The sequence below is a fragment of the Ornithorhynchus anatinus genome, chromosome 16 (genome assembly GCF_004115215.2).
Source record: "Ornithorhynchus anatinus isolate Pmale09 chromosome 16, mOrnAna1.pri.v4, whole genome shotgun sequence".
Classification (NCBI taxonomy): Eukaryota; Metazoa; Chordata; class Mammalia; order Monotremata; family Ornithorhynchidae; genus Ornithorhynchus; species Ornithorhynchus anatinus.
Genome location: NC_041743.1, coordinates 1,018,774 through 1,037,270, shown reverse-complemented (window position 1 = coordinate 1,037,270; position 18,497 = coordinate 1,018,774). Strand labels below are relative to the sequence as shown.

Here is an 18,497-nt window from a genome sequence, read left to right as displayed (position 1 = left end):
CCGCTCCCTTATGGCGGCTTCCCCCAGCACAAGGCAGAAATCCAGAGAAAATTCCCTGTTTGGTGCCTGCCAGGAATGGATGGTGATTTTCCCCAGACGTGGGCTCCATCCAGCATCTGGTTTGGGCTCTGACGATGGGAGGAGTGAGGCTCCCCCCTCACCTCCCCGCCCCCAACAGCCCCCGAGCGGCTGGAAAGAGCCAGACCGGCCGCCAGGAAACCAATGTCGTGGGAGGGGTCGAGCGGGGCAGGGGAGAAATGGACAGTGGAGAAAAAACACGGACACAAAATTCAGGCTTTCCACCCCAGAAAACGACGAGAAGCCCCATCCCAACACAACCGTGAGGGCAGTGGGGCCTGATGGGAAGAACCCAGGACCTGGGGCTGGGACCCGGGGGAGCCGGGTTCGAGTCCCAGTTCTGCCACTTGCCTGCTGTGCGACCTGGAGCACGTCCCTTAATCTCTCTGGCCTTAGTTTCCTCCCCTGCAATATGGGGAGAAGACCCCTGTTCACCCTCCCTCTAACACTGTGAGTTCCACCTGGTCCCAGCATCCCGAGGGAAGGGAGATCTCTCGTCGCTCCAGGGCGTGGACCCGGCAGCCACGTTCGGGTCCTCCTCCGGCCCGAGCGTTCCTTCCCTCCGGCGGTGCCCCGTTCCCTCCTGATGGCAGAAGGGGGGCCGGGCCGCGGTCTTACCGCAGGGACTCTGTCCGGTTGACGAACGGCTGGCACGGGGGCGGGGGCTGCACATAGAGCAACGGCTCTTCCGTCACCACCATCAAGGCCTTGTCATTCGAGACCGCCTGGCCAAACCTGCAACGCGAGCACACCCCGCCGCGTCACCGGCTGCCTGACAGAGGGCAGAGGGGCAACCGGCAGGGTCCCGACAGGCCCCCCGAGCAACGCGGAGGAGGGCAAAAATCACGGGCTTCGGAAGGTGGCCACCCCTGCCTCCCCAGGTCTGTCCCTCTCCTCGGTCTGGAGACCACCGTGGTACGTCCCCGTGCCTAATGGGTATCTTGGGGTCGACGCTTTCGGAAAAGCCAGGCAGAGGCCAAACCCCCAGAGCCCCTGCTACAGGATGGGTTCGAACAGGCCGCTCGGACAAGAAGAGACAGGCGGCCGCCGCTCCTGAGTGGACCGGCCCTTTTCCTGAGCCTCGGCGAAGTCAGGTGACTTCCAGCAGCGTGGGCACCGTCCATCTGGCCGGAAGGTCCGAGGACGGGAACGAAACTGGCCGGAGGGCGTCGGGGGGAGACAGGTGTGTCTGCTTGGCAGAGGGCGCGTGGCTGATCGGTCAATGGCTTACCCGTAACTATCCTCAGGAGGGGGGTCCGCCGCCGTCTCAGGGATTGTGCTTTGGTCACCGCTGGCCGAAAACCCCAAGAGGTGCCTCTTCTGGGGGGCAGGGGCAGCCCGGGGAGGAGCCGGACCAGGGTGCCTTTCAAACACGCTGCAAGACACAAGCACACGACCCGTCAGTGGACGGAGAATGCCACACGTGGGTAATGACGACGATGACGGATCAAGTGCTTACTACGTGCCAGGCCCTGAACTAAGGGCCGGGGTGGATTCGAGCAAATCGAGTTGGACGCAGTCCCCGTTCCACGTAGAGCTCACAGTCTCGATCCCCATTTCCCAGATGAGGTCAGTGAGGCCCAGAGAAGTGAAGGGACTTGCGACGCTGTTTAGTGCCATTGTTCTCGTCTGTCCGTCTCCCCCGATTAGACTGTAAGCCCGTCAAACGGCAGGGACTGTCTCTATCTGTTGCCGACTTGTTCATCCCAAGCGCTTAGTACAGTGCTCTGCACATAGTAAGCGCTCAATAAATACTATTGAATGAATGAATGAAAGGTCACACAGCAGACTAGTGGCAGAGATGGGATTAGAACCCATGACCTTCTGACTCCCAGGCCCAGGCTCGATCCATTGGGCCATGCTGCTCTTCTATCAACTGTGCATATGGACTTAAGGGCTGAGGAGCTGAGGAAAGGTGCGCCGCAGGGTGCTCGGGGTCAAAATCCCAAAGCCCCCACTGGCCACCCGGGGCCCCCCTCCACCGCTGAGTCGGCCGGTCAGTCGGTCGTATTTATTAAGCGCTTACTCTGTGCAGAACACTGTACTAAGCACGAAGGAGAGTACCCTATAGCAATAAAACAGATGCATTTCCCGGCCAGAATGAGCTTACAGGCCGGAGAGGCAATACCGGTGCCTGGTGCCTTCTGCCGGCCACTGGCAGGCATGGATTCTCCCACCTTGCGGATTCTCCCCCTCGGCAGAGAGAGGGAGGAGACAGAGTCCGGAAACCAGGTCGGAGTCCGGGCGGACATCGGAGGGGTGAGATCCACGATCCCCTCTACCTCTGGAGCAGCCAAAGGGAGAGTTAGAGTTGGCCGTTCGCCCCGGAAGGTGGGCATAAATCCCAGAGAGAGGCTGGAGTTGCGAGTCCCTGGTCCGGCCCATAGCCATTTCATACACCTCCTTCCCACACAGACCCCTACCAGCCCCTGGCACCCTTTCTCTGCGGTCGAGGGGATCCTCAGCGAGGCTCTCGTGGCGTCATCCGCCCTCACCCTCGCCCCTGCAGTAAAGACACCCCCATCTCCTCCTGCCTTTATAACAACCTTGGTGAGGGTCTTCCCAACAGTCAATCAGTCAGGTGTATTTCCTGAGGGCTCACTGTGTGCACGGCACTATACTAATGCTTGGGAGAGCACGAGGTAACACACATCCCCGCAACGTTGCACCTCCCAGGACCACTGGGATGCCTCCCGTGCTCCCTCCCTGGCCCGCATGCCCTGGGGCCGGGCCCCTGGGGCATTAGAATGAGTGGGAGGCACAGTGGGCGTACTAGGGCGGCCTAGTAGAGACAGTATGAGCCTGGGAGTCAGACGGACCTGGGTTCCATTCCCGGCCCCGCCACCTGTCTGCCGTGTGATTCTGGCCGAGTCCCAACTTGCCTAAGCCTAAGTTAATTCACCGGCAAAGTGGGGATTTACGCTGCGATCCCCAGGCGGGACAGGGACTGTGTCCACCCTGACAACGTTGTATCTATCCCAGAGCTAAAGAAAGCGCCTGGCACAAAGGAAGCGCAAAATGAATACTATAATAAAAAAAAAAAGGGAGAAGCAGGGGGACCAGCGGGACGATTAGACGGTGAGCCCGTCACTGGGCAGGGATCGTCTCTATCTGCTGCCGAATTGTACATTCCAAGCGCTTAGTACAGTGCTCTGCGGTGAGAAGCAGCGGGGCTCAGTGGAAAGAGCCCGGGCTTGAGAGTCAGAGGTCATGGGTTCGAATCCCAGCTCTGCCACTTGCCAGCTGTGTGGCTGTGGGCAAGTCACTTCCCTTCTCGGTGCCTCAGTGACCTCATCTGTAAAAGGGGAATTAAAACTGTGAGCCCCACATGGGACAACCCGATCACCTTGTATCCCCCAGCGCTTAGAACAGGGCTTTGCACCTAGTAAGCGCTTAACAAATACCAAATAGTAGGCGCTCAATAAATACCAGTGAATGAATGAAAGAGCATGGGGGCAGCGACACCTGCAGGCCGGCCACTGCCACTACAGTCTGCTGCCTCGGTTGCCCCTGAGTTGGAGTTGGGGCAGACTGACCCCCCCAAAAGTCCAGCCCGCCCCCCAGTAACCTACGCCAATCTCAGCCCCAGGATGAGGGTGTGCGCTAGGTGCCCCAGCCCGAGTTGTGCGTGGGGATGCCAGGGGAAGAGGGCAGGGAGAAGGGGCCCTGGAGGGGGGCAGGTCCTAGGTGAGGGGGTGCGTGCTGTCCACAGCAGCAGCAAAAGACCCTCGTGGAGGAGAAAGGCCCCCCTCCATTCCTGAAACGGGCAGCAGAAGGGCTGGCCGTCGCCATCGCCCTCAGATACGAGCGGTCCTTTCACGTGCCTGATCTCACTCTCCCGGGATCCCCGGGGGAGAGGAACGGGGGACGGGGAAGGAGGGCAGGGATCGATATCCCCACGGCTCTAGATGAGAGACCGGAGGCGTGGAGAGGTCCGAGGTCAGCGAGCAGGCAAGAGGAGACGGCCGAGGTCTCAGGTCAGCGAGCAGGCGGGGATCAGAGGGGAGGAAAGCGAGCTAGAGGAGGCTCCGTCTTTGTTGGCGCCCCAGCCTGACCTTCAGGCTTCCCGATCCGCGGTCTCCACTAAACCTATTCTCCTGCTCCGGCGTTCCCCTTCGACAGCCCCGGGGGGCCACGGCAACAGCTCAACGTGCCAACAGAGGATCCTCCCGCTCAAAGTCCTGTCCGTCGGGGTCCGGGGAAGGCCCTCCAGGGACCGGGGGGCGCAAACCCTTCGCGGAGTAGGGCCGCTTCCCTCGCCACCCTGCTGCCCACGGTGAGGGATTCCTCGGAGGAAAGCGACGGGGGGCAGGGTCCGCAGTGTGCCGTCTCTCCCCGCCCACCCCCCGGGAGTAGTCCTGGCTCTGTCAGCTCCCCACCGCCATCCTGCCGCTTTTCTGAGCCTGGTCCGCCTGTCCACCCGGCAGGGGCCAGACCCCGGGACAGCCTCCGGATGGACCGAGGGCGATTCGGGAAACGATGAGCAGTGATCACCGTCTGGGGAACTGCGCGGTGGGGCCTCAGGAGCAGCTCCCCAACCACGATCCCCGGCTCCTTACCCGAGGGGGCCGAAGTTGAGCACCACGAAGGCCAGCACCACCAGGACGCACACGGCTCTGCGCTTTGGAGCAGGGGGGACTTTGAGTTTCTGGTTCTACAGAGGAAGGAGAAAGAGTTGGCGCCGATGGGTCATCCGCGGTGTCGGCCCCCCACCCGAGCTGGGAAGCGCCTCCCCGATCCGAGGACACGGCGGCCCTGCCCGCGGCGCCCCCGGCCCCCCCACGAAGAGAAGTCAACCCCAGTCTAGTCTTCGGCTAGGCCAGGTGCTCGGGCCACCGGGAGGGAATGGATGAGCCACCGTCCCCTGGCCCGATCGATCCCCATCAATGACCCGGGATGGCCGGGTCTGCGACCATCCCTCGGGCCGACCCCTGGCCCGGTGCCCACCTCCGAGACCACCTGGTCCAGCTGGTGCCTGAGGAAGCCGTTCTCTCGCTTGAGCTTATCGTTCTCCGACAGGGCGGCCTTGAGCCGGGCTTCCAGCCCCAGCATGTAGTCCTTCTTCTTCTTGCGCGACTGGCACGCTGACTCCCGGTTCTTGATCATGCGCTGCTGCCTCCGCAGGACGGTCACCTGGGTCGTACGGCACCGGCCGGTGAGGCCTCGGGTGTCCACCGGCTGACTCGCGGGCTGCCCCGGGCCCTAGGCAAGGCGCTGGTGCTCCGTGCTTGGGGGCAGCCCTTGGAGTGACAGCCACGAGGGGCCGGCCACCCGCTGCCACAGGCCAGCATGGGGCTACTGCTGGGGTTAACCTAACGTCCTCCTCCAGCAGGGAGTCGGTACGTCCGGCAGCGGGGGGTGGAGGGCGTGAGCTGGGGCTCCCCCAGCCGCTTGGGGACAGGGATTATTTGAGCCCCCCGGGGGTGAAGTGGGTTACCGGGGCGGCTGGGGGTTATCGGGTGGGTTATCGAAGCCCCCGAGAGCTCACGTGAATCACTGGAGCCCGCAGGGGCCCAGCGGGGTTACTGGAGGCCCCAGGGGCCAGAGCGGGTCATTAGGGCCGAGGGTCTCCACGGAGCAGGGAGCCCTCACTCCCACAGAGGGAGCCTGAGCAGTCGGACCATCCTCCGCAGAAACGGCGCGGGCCCCCTGAGGGAGCTGGCCGACCGGCCCGGGCCTGCGGGAGGGCAGCGAGCCTGCCCGAGTGAGCCCGCACGGGGATCCCATTACGAGTCGGAACGTCCGCTCCCTCTCCGCCGGCCTAGATTCGCGCGGATGAGCCCACGGTCAGGATTGAGCCCGGCGGAGCAGAGGGCCGCTGCCTGGATGGGCTCGTTGCCTGGCTGGCTGGGGCGGGGCGGTCGGCTCGGGTTACGTGGCCGGGACAGACTTCGGGCAACGGTGGGTTGGGGAATCACCCCAGGGGTCGCTCCAGACCTCAGGACCCCGAGGGAGGATGCATGGTTTTCCGGTAGGGACACAGAGTGGAGAGGCAGGAGACCCGGGTTTTCATCCCAGCTCTGTCCCTGGCTTGCTGGGTGACTTTGGGCAAGCCACCGAACCTCTCTGTGCTCCAGGTTCCACCCCCCAGAATGGCGATAGGATTCCTAGCTCTTCCTCTCTTTTAGACCAGGAGTCCCGCACGGGGCAGGGACCGACTCTGATCTGCTTGCCGTGTCTGCCCCAGCACCCGGAACAGGGTCCGGCACAACGTCCGGCACAGTCGACGCCATCACCGAAGAGAGAAGAGAGAGAGACTCACGTCGTGGGGGTCGCTCCTCAGGGCGGCCGGCAGGACGGGCTTGGCCGGGGACGGTTTGCCGGGTCCCGGAAGGCCCCCCACGGGGGTGGGCAGCACGTTGACCGTGAGGCTGGCTATCTGGGCTGCTTCCCCGGTGACGGTGAGGACGGGCTGTGGGGAGGGCAGGACCGGGGGGGCCTGCAGCTGCACCACGGCCGGCTGGGAGAACAGGACGGGCTGACCTGGGGAGGGGCACAAGGGGGGGGTCGATCCGCTTGAGCCGCGGCAGGGAGTCCCGCGCGCATTCCAGGAGCACGATCCTCGCCGCTGCCTTGACGGGCTGAACATAAGGCGGCACCCTGGTGTATGCTCTGCTGGGCGGGATCCTCCCTTGGCTTCCCTTTCCCCGGGGATCCCTCGGCTGGCCAAGACGGCGAAGGGCCCAGACAAGCTCTCAAGTCCCCGGGCGGGTTCGACTCTAAGGAACTGCCCAAACCCATTTGGCTTTGGGGACTGAGCCGCTAAGCAAGCCCAAGGTGGTGGGTTCAAGAGGGAAGGATACGGGAGATTCCCGTCCTCTCTATTTGCAACCTTGGGATTCCCGGGCAGTGAACTTCTCTGCGCCTGTAAAATGGGGATTCGAGTAGCTGTTGTCCCTCCCTCTTAGGCTGTGAGCCCCAGGTAGGTCAGGGACGTGTCTGATTATCCTGAATCAACCGCAGAGCTCAGCACACTGTTTGGCACATAGGAGGTACTTAAATCCCACAATTACTATTATTATGAAGGGGAGCCAACCAGCATGTCTTCCCCGGAAAGAAAGCTCCAGCCGAGTGCTGCCGGAACCCCTCTCGTCGCTGTGGCCCTGAGGGACTGGCGTGAGGGGCAAACGTGTGCCTACCCACCCCACCTCCCACATTTCTTGGAGCCAGAGAGACTCTCGCTTATCCCCGGGCGGCTTTGGGCCCGGCACTGGGAATTTCGCCACAGCCGGAGGGAGATGTGGGGATATCGGGAGGGGGACGCTAGGTGGGTCAAGGTCCTCTCATCCCAGAGCTGGAGCTCATGCAGCAAAAGCGACTTAGCAATCCAAAAACTCACTATAGGTAGGGAATGTGTCTTTTTATTATTCTACTGTACTCTCCCCAAGCATTACTATAGTGCTCTACACACAGTAAGCGCTCAATAAATACTCCTAAATGAATGAACTCACGTTCTAAGCCCTAAATATCGGCCCCCAGATCCCCGGTCTCTCGGAGAGCCCTCGGATTTCCGAGACCCTGAGAAGCTCAAATGGGCCATCACCCTATTTTCCCCCTAATACCTCCCCCTCACTTTTAAAAAACTGAGAAGGAAGACAGGGACCCGCTGTGCCCTGTACGGTCACGGCCAGCACAGAGACGGCCAGGAGATCCGGATGCTCTTCACCCCTCCGCCAGGGCCACCGGGACGCCCCCACCCCCAAAACACCCCGGCCTGCTGAGCCCTCGCCCGGTCCCACGGGTCGCGGCCCCAGCGGCCGTACCTTTGGCTGGGGCCGGCTGGATGCTGATAACGGGCGGCTGTTTGGCCAGCGGCAGAATGGCCGGCAGGGCCTGGATGATGATGGCTTTGGCCGGGAGGCTGGGGCTGGCCTGGGCCTTGGGGGTCGCTGGCAGCAGGAAGGGCTTGGGCTGCAGCGGGGGCTTGGAAATGGGCTGAGGCGGCTTCTTCGGCGTCAGCCCGGGGCCGCTCCCTGGGGGAGGGACAGAAGGAAGGAGGAAGAGACACAGGGACGGAGGCAGAAAGGCCAAGGCAGAAATAACCTCATTACTAGATTTACGGAGCACGGTGCCCGTGTCCAGCCCGGGCCCCACCCGGTGCTGAATCATGGGAGTGGGAAGGGGAAAGAGGCCTGAAAATCAAAGCCCAGGTCCACCCCTGCCCTTAGGCCTCTGAGAACACCATCCCTGCCCAAAGCTGATCCTGGTCCCAATAGCAAGGGGTGGCTCTGTTAGGAGACAGGGGCCCGCTCTGACCGACGTGGCCACACCTGGGGGCGTCATGAGGACCAGGGACGAGGAGAGGGGCAGAGGGGCCCTCAAGGCATCCTTAAGCCCGCCGACCCTCAGGTGTCAGATTTCATTAAGGCGATCCCAGATCGTGCCCCTTTCCAGAGCAGGAGGCCCGGGGCCTGATCCCAGCTCGGCCGAGGGCCCGCCGGGTGACCTCTCCGGGCCTCTGTTCCCCCCTCTATGAGGCGGGGAAAGTACTCCCTGCTCTCCCAGAAGCGTTGTGAGGACACATCAGGACAATCGTTGGGGACAGGCCAGGGGAAGGAAGGGCCCCGAGGAAAGCCTGGGCGGGAGCACGGCCGCCGCTGTCGGTGGCGACGGGCCTGCCGAGGAAAGCTCTGGGCAGAGCAGCTGGCACGGTTCCCCCACGCTGGGCTGCGGAGGGTCCCTTCGCAAACCAGCTGTAAACGCGTCCCCGGGAAAGGGGAAAGGCTCGCAAGTGAGAAGTACCAGTCCTGCGTCCGGCTCTGCTGATGGGTTTGTGGTCTGCTAGAGATTCTGAGGAAGAAGAGGAGGAGGAGGAGGGACTGCCCAAACCCTCGCTGTACAAGGAGAGAGGGGACAGCTGGGACTTGGAGCACAAATCCAACTCTTCCTGCAGCAAATAAAGCAGAGAAAACAACGGGACAGGTGGATACGCTGTCCCCCGGGTGCCCGGGGGTTTGAATGGGGTGGGCGCTGAGGGAGGCGAGTGGGAAACACTGGGTGTGCCCTCTGGACCGGGAGCTGTCAATCACTCAATCTATCAATCAACGGCATTTATTGAGCACTGTGCAGAGAACGTACCGAGCAGCTGGGATAGTACACTGCAACATTTTTTTTTTTTTAAATCGTACTTGTTAAATGTTTACTTCATACCAGGGACCACACTTAGCACTGGGGTAATTACGAGATAATCGGGTTGGACACGGTCCCTGTCTCACATGGGGCTCACAGTCTTAATCCCCATTTTACCGATGAGGGAACTGAGGTACAGAGAAGTTAAGTGACTTGCCCAAAGTCACACAGCAACCAACTGGCAGAGGCGGGATTAGACCCGGGTCCTCTGACTTCCAGGACCAGGCTCTTTCCTTTAGGCCACGCCGCTTCTCAGTTGGGACTGAGAGCCTAGAGGGGACTACGCTGTAGACTAGACTCCAGCACAGCAACAGGAGTCAGTCTGACCCTGACCATAAGGGTGGGTGTCCAGGAGGGCAGGGGCCACCCGGATCGGTGGAATTAGACCACGGGATTGTCCTGGGGAAGGGGGGCCTCCCGGGCACAAGTTCTGCCAGTGTTTCCCTCAATTCTATTACGGTGCTGGATTCATCTAATCCCACCCGAGAGGGACATTCCTCTCTTCCCCCTCCCCTCCCACGCCCCCGTGGCCTCGCGCTCCCGACCGCCGGCGACACCTCCCCCACGGGCACCCTTGGCTACCCGACAGTCTATCTGAACCCCAATTCCAACACCCCAAACCGGAGGTGCCGTAGCCCCCTAAGCGGTCCCGAGAGGGTGGGTCCCCCAGAGACCTGGCAGGGCAGCCTCACCGGGCCAATCCCTGGGGCGAGGCGGCGGCTACTTACGGGAACATGCTGGGTGGACGAGGAGGAGTCCACTGACCGAGGGGAGGAGATGGAGCAACTCGAGGAGGCCGGAGAGGCAGGCTGAGGCTCTGTCTTGATGTCTTCTTCTGTAAGTCCTAGGGAGTGGGTTCCCCCTGCGGCAGCCAGAGGGGGTCTCTGGGAACCCCATCCCCGACCCCAGAGCCCCCACCCACGGCCGTCACCACCCCACGCCGCAACGCCATCTCCCCGTGCACCGGGCGGGCCCCTCGGCTCCCCAGGGGAACGAGGACGGGGCAGAGCCGGCGGGCTGGCTGCCCACGGGCTCCGGGGCGTTTCGCTGGGGGGGACCGGACGACGTTACCTGCGCACAGCTGGAGGGGGTCCTCCCAGGGGGCCGCGTCCCACGGCAGCAGATCCAGATCCAAGTCGAGGTTGTAGAAGTCATTCTCCTGGAGGGCCGACAGAAACGCCAGGAGGGTGAGGCCGAGCCCTGGGCCCCGCGTCCCTGGGGCGGGCCGAGGGGCTTCCCCCACATCCTCGGCCCGGCAGGAACCCCGAAACGGAAGGGGGAGACAGTCCGCAGAAGACTCCCCCGCCCAGGGCGGCCCCGGGGGAGGGATCGGAGAAGCTAGCCAGCCAGGCCGCGAGCGCTGGACCCCGGACGCCGGGAGCATCGCCCTGGGTGGGGGCCGGCCCGGGGCAAGGAGCCCGGGCCCCACCCGGACCCGCCTCGGGACGAGCGGCTCCTCCCGCCAGTCACTCACGTAGGTTTCGTTCTCCACCTCCAGCCGCAGCTCCTCCATATCCATCAGGTCTCCGAGCTCGGCGAAGAGAGTCGACTCTGGGGCCGGGGGAGGGAGAAGGGGGACGCTGGAGCCAGGCCGACCCCGGCGAGGGCCGCCTCGCCTCCCCCGCTGCCCGGACCCCGGCTTCTCTCCTGGCGGGGACGGAGCTGTCGGCGAACCCGGGGCCGGCGGCGGGGCCGGAGCCGCCGGCCCCGGCGGGTCACCCCGGCCACGAGCCGGCGGCCCCCGCCGTTGTCACATGCTGACGGCGGAGCCGGGCGGACCTTGGAGTTCGGGGTGGGGCAGTCAAGCTACCGAGCTGGTCCCGACTCCAACTCGAATTGCACGGAACCCCCACGGAGCACCGCAGGGCAGGGGCCGGCACCTGGGACTCTGCCAGGAGGCGGCAGCTGCTGTTGTTTACCTGGCTGTTTACTGAGTTCCCCGCTCGTTTCTAATCGTCCGACCTTCCCCTTACTCCCGCGTGTTTGGCCAGTTGGGTCTGACAGTCCCCCGGGGCAGGGTTTTCAGAGGGATGGGGGCCTGGGGGCGGGCGGCACGGGAACCCGGCGGGGCCGGGTTCCGGGTGGGGCGGAGGGCGGCGGGAGGCCGCCGGCTGGCAGCCGGGCCCGGCCGCCGGCTTACGCAACCCGGTGCAAGCGCCGGCCCCGCCGGAGCGGCCGAGCACGTTTCCCGTCCGGTCCGCCGCCTCCGGCAGGAGGGATGGGAAGGAGGGAGGAAGGGAGGAGGGAGAGGGGCGTGTGCGGGGTTGTAGCGGAGCGTGGCGATTCGGTCGGAAGGTGGGCGGCACCGGGCAACAGGGAGGGTCTCCCTCCTGGGCCCCGGAGCCTCGGCAGGGGAGATGAGGACCCCGAACGACCCGGGCGCCCCAGTCGGCTCCCAGTCCCCTCGCAGGGCCTCGTGGGGGTGAAAGAAACCCCCGGTTTAACCCGGGACCCCCCGGGGATCGGAGCCGGGGAGACCCTCGGTCGACTCCCGCTGCCCGCCCTCCCCAGGGGCCGTGGGGTCAAGGTGGCCGGGAGCGGCCCATTCGTTCATTCATTCGATAGTATTTATCGAGCGCTTACTGTGTGCAGAGCACCGGACTAAGCGCTTGGAATGGCCCACAGAGGCCGCTTCCCGCCCAGGGGAATCCAGGGCGCCGGGGATGCCAGCGCCTGCCCGGCTCGGCCGGAGGCCTTGGGGCCGGGCACCCGCAGCCCCCCGTGCCCGGAGGGCGAGGCGGGCGGTCCCCGCCACCTTAACCCTGTCTTGGCACCATGCCGAACCTGGGCTTCTTCACAGCCCTTCTGAAACCCCACCACCTCCAGGAGGTCTTCCCCAATTCCCTCCTCCTGTCCGTCCACCCCCCCGCTGCCCCAGCTGCGCTTCCGTGGCTCAGAGGAAGGAGCCCGGGCTTGGGAGTCAGAGATCACGGGTTCGAATCCCGGCACTGACCCTTGTCAGCTGTGTGACTGCGGGCGAGTCACGTCACTTCTCTGGGCCTCAGCGACCTCATCTGTAAAATGGGGGTGAAGACTGAGCGCCTCACGCGGGACAACCCGACGACCCCGTATCTCCCCCAGCGCTTAGAACAGGGCTCGGCACATAGTAGACGCTTCACAAATACCGACATTTATTTTTTTTTATTCTAAGCCGGCAATACGCTCGTGAACGTAAACCACCTAAACCCCCCAAGGTGCTCCCCACCAGCTCGACCAACATCCCCTCGGTACTTCAAAACTAGGTCAGACCCCCATCTCCTTTTCTCCCTTCGCCCTAGCTGTGATTTAGGGAGAGAAGCAGCGTGACTCAGTGGCAAGAGCCCGGGCTTTGGAGTCAGAGGGCATGGGTTCGAATCCCGGCTCTGCCACGCGTCAGCTGTGTGACTGTGGGCGAGTCACTTCACTGGGCCTCAGTTCCCTCATCTGTAAAATGGGGATGAAGACCGGGAGCCTCACGTGGGACAACCTGATGACCCCGGATCTGCCCCAGCGCTTAGAACGGTGCTCGGCACGTAGGAGGCGCTTAATAAATACCGACATTATTATTATACTAGGCTATGCAGCCTGGGCCACGGGGATCGGGGCCGGGGTGTGGGCCGCCCCGTGTCACCCCTGATCCGGCCAGTTCTCAGGCCGAGCCAATGGACTGGGGGGGGGGGGGGGAGCGGAGGGGGTTGAGCAGGGAGGAAGGGGCCCCCCCCGCCGGTCTCCCTTAGGGGGTTCCAACCCCCCGCATCTCACCCCCGGCGGGGTCCTGGCCCGGTCCCCTCTGGACCTGGCCGGTTGACCGGCGGAACGGGTGCCGCGAGGATAAAAGGGCATCACCGATCCAGGCACTGATCCATAATTGACGTGAAGGCACTTTGGAAATACGTTAAAAGCGCTCTACCCATCCAGGGTGGCCCTGGGAGGCGCAGAGCAGAAAGAGGGGCGCGGTCACACCGAGCTGCGCTCGTGGACTCACACACCTTCATCCCTCATGCAGTCACATACACCTAGGCGTGTGCGCACACATACAGTCACACAAAGATAGTCACCCCCACGCAGGGTCCCCTCCCACCACACCCAAGGGGACAGACACACACCCCGCACCCCTTCCTCCCCACACACAGGCACACACAGACAACCTCGCCCCGCCCTACCTCTCCTCCCTTCTCTCTTTCCACCGCCCACCCCGCACCCTCCGCCGCCCACCTCCTCGCCGTCCCCCGCCCTCGCCCGTCCCGCCGTCGACCCCCGGGGCCACGTCCTCCCGCGGTCCCGGAACGCCCTCCCTCCTCACCTCCGCCAAACTCACTCTCTTCCCCTCTTCAAAACCCTACTTACAGCTCACCTCCTCCGAGAGGCCTTCCCACACTGAGCTCCCCCTTTTCCCTCTGCTCCCCCTCTTCACCTCCCCTCAGCTCAGCCCCCTTTCCCTCTGCTCCTCCCCCTCTCCCTTCCCCTCCCCTCAGCACTGTTCTCGTCCTCTCAACTGTATATATTTTTATTACCCTATTTATTTTGTTAATGAGACGTCCATCCCCTTGATTCTATTTATTGCTATTGTTTTTGTCCCTCTGTCTCCCCGATTAGACCGTAAGCCCGGCAATGGGCAGGAATTGTCTCTATCTGTTGCCGAATTGTCCATTCCAACCGCTTAGTCCAGTGCTCTGCACCTAGTAAGCGCTCAATAAATACTACTGAATGAACTGCCCTTCCCTGCCTCGACACACTCACACTCAGTCATTATAATAATAATAATGTTGGTATTTGTTAAGCGCTTACTATGTGCCGAGCACTGTTCTAAGCACTGGGGGAGATACAGGGTCATCGGGTCGTCCCACGTGAGGCTCACAGTTAATCCCCATTTGACAGATGAGGTAACTGGGGCCCAGAGAAGTGAAGTGACTCGCCCACGGTCACACAGCTGACAAGAGAAGCAGCGTGGCTCAGTGGAAAGAGCCCGGGCTTTGGAGTCAGAGGTCATGGGTTCGAATCCCCGCTCGGCCACTTGTCAGCTGTGTGACTTTGGGCAAGTCACTTGACTTCTCGGTGCCTCAGTTCCCTCATCTGTAAAATGGGGATTAAAGACTGTGAGCCCCACGTGGGACAACCTGATTCCCCCGTGTCTACCCCAGCGCTTAGAACAGTGCTCGGCACATAGTAAGCGCTTAACAAATACCAACATTATCATTATTAAGTGGCAGAGCCGGGAGTCAAACTCATGACCTCTGACTCCAAAGCCCAGGCTCTTTCCACTGAGCCACGCTGCTTCCCATAGAGACAGGAGCCCACACACATACACAACAGTCACACGCACCCAAAATACACACACACCCCCAATAACATACAGGGGCTGACACACACAACAATCACACACACACCCCCAGTATCCTACACACCTGCAACAGTCACACACACACACCCCCAGTATCCTACACACCTGCAACAGTCACACACACCCCCCCCAGTATCCTACACACCTGCAACAGCCACACACACACCACACCCCCAGTATCCTACACACCTGCAACAGTCACACACACACACACCCCCAGTATCCTACACACCTGCAACAGTCACCCCCCCCCAGTATCCTACACACCTGCAACAGTCACCCCCCCCCCCCAGTATCCTACACACCTGCAACAGTCACACACACACCCCCAGTATCCTACACACCTGCAACAGTCACACCCCCCCCCCAGTATCCTACACACCTGCAACAGTCACACACACACACCCAGTATCCTACACACCTGCAACAGTCACCCCCCCCCAGTATCCTACACACCTGCAACAGTCACACCCCCACACCCCCAGTATCCTACACACCTGCAACAGTCACCCCCCCCCCCCCCAGTATCCTACACACCTGCAACAGTCACCCACACACCTGACAGTCACACACATCCCCAATACACACAATCTCTAACACCCACACACCCGATACACAGTCTCTCTCCCATTCATTCGTTCCATCGTACTTACTGAGCGCTGACTGTGTGCAGAGCACTGGACTAAGCGCTTGGAAAGTCCAATTTGGCGACAGAGAGAGACATTCCCTGCCCGACAATGGGCTCACAGTCTAAAAGCAGCGAGAAGCAGCGTGGCGCAGTGGCAAGTGCACGGGCTTTGGAGTCAGGGGTCATGAGTTCGAATCCCAGCTCTGCCACTTGTCGGCTGTGTGACTGTGGGCAAGTCACTTCACTTCTCTGGAGAAGCAGCGTGGCTCTGTGGAAAGAGCATGGGCTTTGGAGTCAGGGCTCATGAGTTCGAATCCCAGCTCGGCCACTTGTCGGCTGTGTGACTGGGGGCGAGTCACTTAACTTCTCTGTGCCTCAGTTCCCTCATCTATAAAATGGGGATGAAGACGGTGAGCCCCACGTGGGACGACCTGATTCCCCTATGTCTACCCCAGCGCTTAGAACAGTGCTCGGCACATAGTAAGCGCTTAACAAATACCAACATTATTATTATTACTCTCTGGGCCTCAGTTCCCTCATCTGCAAAATGGGGATGAAGACGGTGAGCCCCACGTGGGACGACCTGATTCCCCTGTGTCTCCCCCAGCGCTTAGAACAGTGCTCGGCACAGAGTAAGCGCTTAACAAATACCAACATTATTATTATTATTATTATTAAAAGGGGGAGACAGACGGCGGGACAAAACGAGTCCAGTACCGTGTCACGCCCGGTCGCACGGATACCCAATCCACAGAGCCTCACACCCAGAGTCACGCCGCCCCCTCCATACATGAGAATAATAATTATAATAATAATTATGGCATCTGTTCAGCGCTTGCTCTGTGCCGTGCACTGTTCTAAGCGCTGGGGGAGATACGGGCTCACCTTTTTCAATCCCCATTTTTTCCAGATGAGGCCACCGGGGCCCAGAGAAGTGAAGTGACCGGCCCAGGGTCACACGGCAGACAAGGGGCGGAGTCGGGATTAGAACCCACCGCCTCTGACTCCCAAGAAGCGGCGTGGCTCAGGGCCAATAATTCGGTGGGCCTTTGTTAATCCCGATAGACAGTCGCACCCACGAAGAGAGAGAAAGAGGGGCAGGGCGGGCGGGGGTCTCACCCCAGGCGGTGTCTGGTCCCGCCTCCATGGCGACGGCCGCGGCCTCCTCTCGCTCCTGCTCCTACTTCCGGTCTCGCGACCACCGCCGGGCGGGGGGGGGGGGGGGCGGGCAGGGGAAAATGGCCGTCGGACGGTGGCCGCGCGCGGACACTACACCGCGCCGAACGGCTCCGCGCGCCGCGCTCCTCCCGCCCGCCGCCAGGGGGCGCCGCGCCCCTCCCGCCCGCCGCCAGGGGGCGCCGCGCCTCCCGACTCCGCTTCCCTCCCGCCCGCCGCCAGGGGGCGCCACCCCCCCCCCCCGCCTCCCCACCCACTACTACTAATAATAATGTTGGTATTTGTTAAGCGCTTACTATGTGCCGAGCACTGTTCTAAGCGCTGGGGTAGACACGGGGGAATCAGGTTGTCCCACGTGGGGCTCACAGTCTTCATCCCCATTTTACAGATGAGGGAACTGAGGCCCAGAGAAGTGAAGTGACTCGCCCCCAGTCACACAGCTGACAAGTGGCAGAGCCGGGATTCAAACTCATGACCTCTGACTCCCAAGCCCGGGCTCTTTCCACTGAGCCACGCTGCTTCTCCAGCGCTAAGCGCTGTTCTAAGCGCTGGGGTAGATTCAAGATCATAATAATATTCGCTAAGCGCTTACTATGTGTCACTGTTCTAAACATTAGGGTAGATACAAGGTAATCAGTTTGGACACAATCCCTCTCCCACTTGGGGCTCACAGCCTCAATCCCTATTTTACAGATGAGGTGACGGGCACGGAGAAGTGAAGTGACTTGCCCAAGGTCACAGAGCAGTGTGCAGACTCTATACTAAACGCCTGGAAAAATAAAACATAGCCGGCGGACACATTCCCTGCCCACAGTAAGCTTACCACCATGGGGCTTTGCACAACCTACTGAGTGCTCACCTCCTTTCATTCAATAGTATTTATTGAGCGCTTACTATGTGCAGAGCACTGCACGAAGCGCTTGGAACGAACAAGTCGGCAACAGATAAGTCGGCAACCTCCTCCAAGAGGCCTTCCCAGACTGAGCTTCCCCTTTGCCCTCTGCTCCCCCTTCACCTCCCCTCAGCTAAGCCCTCTTTTCCCCCGCTCCTCCTCCTCTCCCTTCCCCTCAGCACTGCGCTCATTTGTTTTTATATTTTTATGACCCTATTTATTTTGTCAATGAGGTGTCCATCCCATTCATTCTTTTTATCGTAATTACGTTGTCTTGTTTTATGTCCGTCTGTCTCCCCCGATTAGACTGTGACTGGGCAGGAATCGTCCCTATCTGTCGCCCAATTGTCCATTCCAAGCACTTAGTCCAGTGCTCTGCACATAGTCAGCGCTCAATAAATACTATTGAATGAATAGTACGTAGGTGTCCAGCACAGCAGTTAGGTTCTCAGACAATATCGTTGGTTAGGGAAGAACGACTGTCCCGCCGATTTCCAAATGGCGTTTTCCTTGCCCCCTAACAGTCATCTGTAGCAAAATTCACTTTTTCCCACTTCGCTCCCACCCTCTCCCTCCAAAAAAACCCAAAAGGATCCAGGCTTGAGCTCCCGGAAGCTCTTTTCCCATTCGAAGGGGAGAAAGAGCCCAGTGGAAATCTCCGTGTTCAGTTGCATCACCAGTGGTTTCCTCTTAGCAGACGGCAGGCTCGTCATCAGCCTGAGCTGGGAAAACCCCACCCTCACCATCTCACACAGTCGGGTCACAGAATCCGGAAAAACACCGGTTCTCACCCACGGAGATGCAGAATTGGAGGAAACACTTTGCTGTTTTCCGCAGGACCCTGCTCCTTACCCGTCTTCGTTTGGAGCTGCTAGAGAGAGGAGCGCTCCCAAGCCACAAGGCAGATAATAATAATGTTGGTATCTGTTAAGCGCTTACTATGTGCTGGGCACCGTTCTAAGCGCTGGCGCAGATAAAGGGTCATCAGGTTGTCCCACGTGAGGCTCGCAGTCTTCATCCCCATTTGACAGATGAGGGCACTGAGGCACCGAGAAGGGAACTGACTTACCCCCAGTCACACAGCTGACAGGTGGCGGAGCCGGAATTCGAACCTATGACCTCTGACTCCCAAGCCCGGGCTCTTTTCACTGAGCCACGCTGCTTCTCTATGACTTTTTTTTTTTTCAAACGGTATTTAAGCGCTTACCCCGTGCCAGAAGCTCTACTAAGCAAGGGGATAAGTAAAAACTAACCAGGTCGGACACGGTCCGCGT

The 18,497-nt window shown here is 61.2% G+C and overlaps 1 protein-coding gene across 3 annotated transcripts in view; it reads right to left on the bottom strand.

Annotated features, from left to right (window-relative positions):
• ATF6 (activating transcription factor 6) overlaps positions 1–16,358 on the bottom strand; it is a 31,031-nt gene extending 14,673 nt beyond the window's left edge. The window contains exons 1-11 of one of the 3 annotated variants that reach the window (XM_029080805.2): positions 16,275–16,358; positions 10,682–10,758; positions 10,279–10,366; positions 9,936–10,069; positions 8,821–8,965; positions 7,842–8,051; positions 6,341–6,561; positions 5,026–5,211; positions 4,638–4,732; positions 1,310–1,453; positions 697–813 (exon numbers count right to left, since the gene is read on the bottom strand). In XM_029080805.2, the coding sequence (XP_028936638.1) occupies positions 697–813; positions 1,310–1,453; positions 4,638–4,732; positions 5,026–5,211; positions 6,341–6,561; positions 7,842–8,051; positions 8,821–8,965; positions 9,936–10,069; positions 10,279–10,366; positions 10,682–10,758; positions 16,275–16,302 (1,445 nt within the window). In that variant the 5' untranslated portion in view covers positions 16,303–16,358. Of the gene's footprint in view, positions 1–696; positions 814–1,309; positions 1,454–4,637; positions 4,733–5,025; positions 5,212–6,340; positions 6,562–7,841; positions 8,052–8,820; positions 8,966–9,935; positions 10,070–10,278; positions 10,367–10,681; positions 10,759–16,040; positions 16,074–16,274 lie in introns of those variants that run through there. The other 2 variants (XM_029080807.2, XM_029080806.1) reach the window with 2 other exon arrangements.
• Positions 16,359–18,497: the final 2,139 nt, after the last annotated feature.